Below are 4,276 nucleotides of genomic sequence, written 5' to 3'. Positions count from 1 at the left end.
ACAGAACAGAAACAAGATATGCCCAAACTGTCGTCAATATTTCAAAACATTAAACTTAGATTATATTACATTTCTGATGTTAGCCATTGTTATGTTTAAGATATGTCCTCGTGTTTATCCATCGTGAAGAGACAACACCAAACTTGACGAGGTCCAGTAGTAAGAAAATGGGCAAGAAAACGGAATCATTTGACATTCAAGAAACAGTTTCGATATCTGACATTTTAACATTTGACAAGATACAAAGTTTGTAATGATTTGTTCATAAAAACTCTCACTATACGTGTAAGTATCTGTATCATAAATATTTAATTTTGAAGAATAGCAGTAGTTATACAGTCATCTCCTTCAAGACGTGACATTTCTATTCTCACTGACATCTTTAAAGCTTTGCTAGTTTTTTTTTTTTGTATTTTCAACACTGTCACCTCCTTCACACCCACTTAGGTTTTGTCCCCCTCGTTACCAGGTGTCTCTCCTCATGTGACGTTGGCGTTCCCAGCAATTAGTAGTTCTTATGCAGTAGGGAGGAGTTCTTGTGCTGTAAGGTGTACTTCTTGTGCTGTAAAGTGTACTTCTTGTGCTGTAAAGTGTACTTCTTGTGCTGTAAAGTGTACTTCTTGTGCTGTAAAGTGTACTTCTTGTGCAGTAAAGTGTACTTCTTGTGCTGTAAAGTGTACTTCTTGTGCTGTAAGGTGTACTTCTTGTGCTGTAAAGTGTACTTCTTGTGCTGTAAGGTGTACTTCTTGTGCTGTAAAGTGTACTTCTTGTGCTGTAAAGTGTACTTCTTGTGCTGTAAAGTGTACTTCTTGTGCTGTAAAGTGTACTTCTTGTGCAGTAAAGTGTACTTCTTGTGCTGTAAAGTGTACTTCTTGTGCTGTAAGGTGTACTTCTTGTGCTGTAAAGTGTACTTCTTGTGCTGTAAGGTGTACTTCTTGTGCTGTAAAGTGTACTTCTTGTGCTGTAAAGTGTACTTCTTGTGCTGTAAGGTGTACTTCTTGTGCTGTAAAGTGTACTTCTTGTGCTGTAAAGTGTACTTCTTGTGCTGTAAGGTGTACTTCTTGTGCTGTAAGGTGTACTTCTTGTGCTGTAAAGTGTACTTCTTGTGCTGTAAGGTGTACTTCTTGTGCTGTAAAGTGTACTTCTTGTGCTGTAAAGTGTACTTCTTGTGCTGTAAAGTGTACTTCTTGTGCTGTAAAGTGTACTTCTTGTGCTGTAAAGTGTACTTCTTGTGCTGTAAGGTGTACTTCTTGTGCTGTAAGGTGTACTTCTTGTGCTGTAAAGTGTACTTCTTGTGCTGTAAGGTGTACTTCTTGTGCTGTAAAGTGTACTTCTTGTGCTGTAAGGTGTACTTCTTGTGCTGTAAGGTGTACTTCTTGTGCTGTAAGGTGTACTTCTTGTGCTGTAAAGTGTACTTCTTGTGCTGTAAAGTGTACTTCTTGTGCTGTAAGGTGTACTTCTTGTGCTGTAAGGTGTACTTCTTGTGCTGTAAGGTGTACTTCTTGTGCTGTAAAGTGTACTTCTTGTGCTGTAATGTGGAGTTCTCATAATGTAAGGTGGAGTTCTCATAGTGTAAGCTGGCGTTCTTGTGCTGTAATGTGGAGTTTGAGTTCTCATAGTGTAAGGTGGATTTCTAATGCTGTAATGTGTAGTTCCCATGCTGTAAGGAGGAGTTCTGGTGTTGTAAGGCTGAGAGTTCTTATGCTGCAGGATGGAGTTCTGTTGTGTTGATGCCCATGTCTTCAGCACATGGTTATACAAGACGCAGGCAGCAGTTAGGGATGAGTTAGAGGGGCTGTGTTACCTCAGAGATCTGTGCTTCCATTTTATCACAGTTATATGTACAAATCCATCCAGTTATATGTAGATATAAGCCAATTTAACTTATTGGCAGAGCTCGGGTGCACGGGGGAACTCTTATATTCATAGCATTGCCGCAGAGTTTACGAATATGTGTACCGAAGAATGTGCTGTACTGCTTGAAAGCCCATCGTGGTCCAGTGGGCAATGCGTGCTTCTTGGGCGACTTGGAACGCGGGTTCGATCCCATAGCCATATTCCAATGATTTTCTCGTTGATGTATCACATTATTGTGATTTTGTTGTGAGCCCATATCAAAGTAGTTTTTTTACGAGCCCTGGTCTTGCCTCACACCGCCTGCGTCACTAGAGTTTCTAGATGGTGTCAAGAAGCTCTAGACGGTCAAGAGTTTCTTGCCACGTTGCTTTCCTTGACTCACTGACGACTGTGGAGGCCGACAGGTGGCGTGGAGTGTGCAGAGTTCCCGGCCCAGGAGACTGAGGCGTCTTCCAGCAAGACACAGGAAGATACACCCCCGTGACGTGTTGTGTGAGACAGACTCCAGGAGTGGAGGCAGGTGTGGCGGCGGGTAAGACTGCAGGAGTGGAGGCAGGTGTGGCGCCAGGTAAGACTGCAGGAGTGGAGGCAGGTGTGTGGCGCCAGTTAACCAAGCAGCTGGAGTACCGCACCAGAGAACATCCCTACACAACACCAAGAAAGTAGACCAACTCACATGCACAAGATATTGACTGTGAGCCAAGTACAATAACCCAGATAATGAACTGTAATGTAATAAGACTCTCACTCTCATCGCAGTCTTGACTAAATCTTATGCGCGTCGTCGTAAGATTAATGGCGGCCTGTTAGGGTCTGTTCTCACAAGATCTTCTGGGTCCACATTTAATAATCACCTTCTTCTTGTAAGAGATCTACCCTACAGAAGCTGTGTTTGTAGGGTTAAGCTTCAGCTCCTGTGCCCTCACTCATCACCTTAAGTCTATTGGCATAAATGTATATGCATCGAGTGTGGGTGTGTGGCTGTAGATGTACGGATGTAGGAGTGATATGTTCACATATGTGTGTGATTATACATAGGGGCGCACGTTCATTGGTGCAGCTGTGTGTGTATACATGAAGTGTTTTGTGTGTGTATATGGGGGTTGTGACACTGTAGGGGAGTGTAGGGGCGGGTATTAGTGTGTGGGCATGCTAGTGTGGGTGTAGACGGGGCAGATGAGTACACAGGTGTGTCGTGTCGCCAGGGGCAACGGCTGGGCGGCGCCACAGCTTGACACCCTCCGTGCTGGGTGTTGTGGGGAGAGGAGCAGGGGGTTGAAGGGTAGGCGAGGGGCTAGGAGTAGAGGGGGGTGGGGTGGGGGTTGTTGTTGACATGAGGGGAAAAAGATGGCGTGTGTTTGTGTTGTCTTGGTGAGCGCTGCAGGTTGTGAATTGCGCGCCACCATCTCCTGTATCGTTGTTCAAGACCCCAGACCCCTCTTAAAGCTGCTGGCGACTGGGCTGACTTGACTGTCTGACTGTCTGCTTACCTGTCTATGCTCGCCCGTCTCTTTTTTTAACAGAGGGAGTATACAGAAGCAGACGACTTATGACTCTTGCTAGCAGGTTTTGAGGTTTCCTTTCCCATAGGTCATCTTAAGCCTTACACTATTAGTTTTCTCTGGAACACGACCCGTCGATCGAGTTCCAACCTGATCTCCAATTACTGATGGGTGAACAGGGGCGAATAGTTACGGATCGGTGACCAGTCGACCCCTCACTGTCCAGAGCTCGAACCCGGACGAAATCGCTGGCGAGGCGTGAGATGAACTTGCTACAACTAATACAACTAATTCTTTCTCTCTCACTTTGTCTCACAAGTGACATACCCAGAGTTAATGACGTTAAGGAGCATAGAGAAAAACAATAATAGTGAGAAATGAAGTCAATAAAAATGCGGAATGTGAGCCAAGCACAGTGCCAGTAGTTGAGCCAAGCACAGTGCCAGTAGTTGAGCCAAGCACAGTGCCAGTAGTTGAGCCAAGCACAGTGCCAGTAGTTGAGCCAAGCACAGTGCCAGTAGTTGAGCCAAGCACAGTGCCAGTAGCTGGAGACCCGGAGACAGTCCACACCATATGGATCCCATCTCATGTTAGGCTCCGGGTGCATGATAGGAGTCATGAGTTAGAATATTTCAATGTTTTACTCAAAGAGGGAGTTCACTTTCACCCTGGAAGGCCTGTGGGCAGACTGAAAACAATAATTCCCCAGGAAGTCAACAAAGAATTCGCAGATTAGATTTTAGCTTGGTGTTGGGATTTAGTCCTTTCAACCGTAAGAGGGTTATTAAGGCCACCACAATAACTCACTGACCAACCACTAAGTATACGGTGTCCTTGAAGTTATCTTGAGGTTATCTTGAGATGATTTCGGGGCTTAGCGTCCCCCGCGGCCCGGCGTCGATGAGGCTACCAGACCC

At 45.1% G+C, this 4,276-nt stretch overlaps 1 protein-coding gene across 1 annotated transcript in view; it reads right to left on the bottom strand.

Annotated features, from left to right (window-relative positions):
* Nucleotides 1-505: 505 nt before the first annotated feature.
* LOC138369927 (zonadhesin-like) overlaps nucleotides 506-4,276 on the bottom strand; it is a 16,671-nt gene continuing 12,900 nt past the window's right edge. The window contains exon 3 of the mRNA XM_069333679.1: nucleotides 506-1,591. Within this exon, the coding sequence (XP_069189780.1) occupies nucleotides 506-1,591 (1,086 nt within the window). The remainder of the gene's footprint in view (nucleotides 1,592-4,276) is intronic.

The sequence above is a fragment of the Procambarus clarkii genome, chromosome 30 (assembly GCF_040958095.1).
Source record: "Procambarus clarkii isolate CNS0578487 chromosome 30, FALCON_Pclarkii_2.0, whole genome shotgun sequence".
NCBI lineage: Eukaryota > Metazoa > Arthropoda > Malacostraca > Decapoda > Cambaridae > Procambarus > Procambarus clarkii.
Note: the sequence above shows the minus strand (reverse complement) of the source record. Positions and strands in the feature narration are given on the sequence as shown.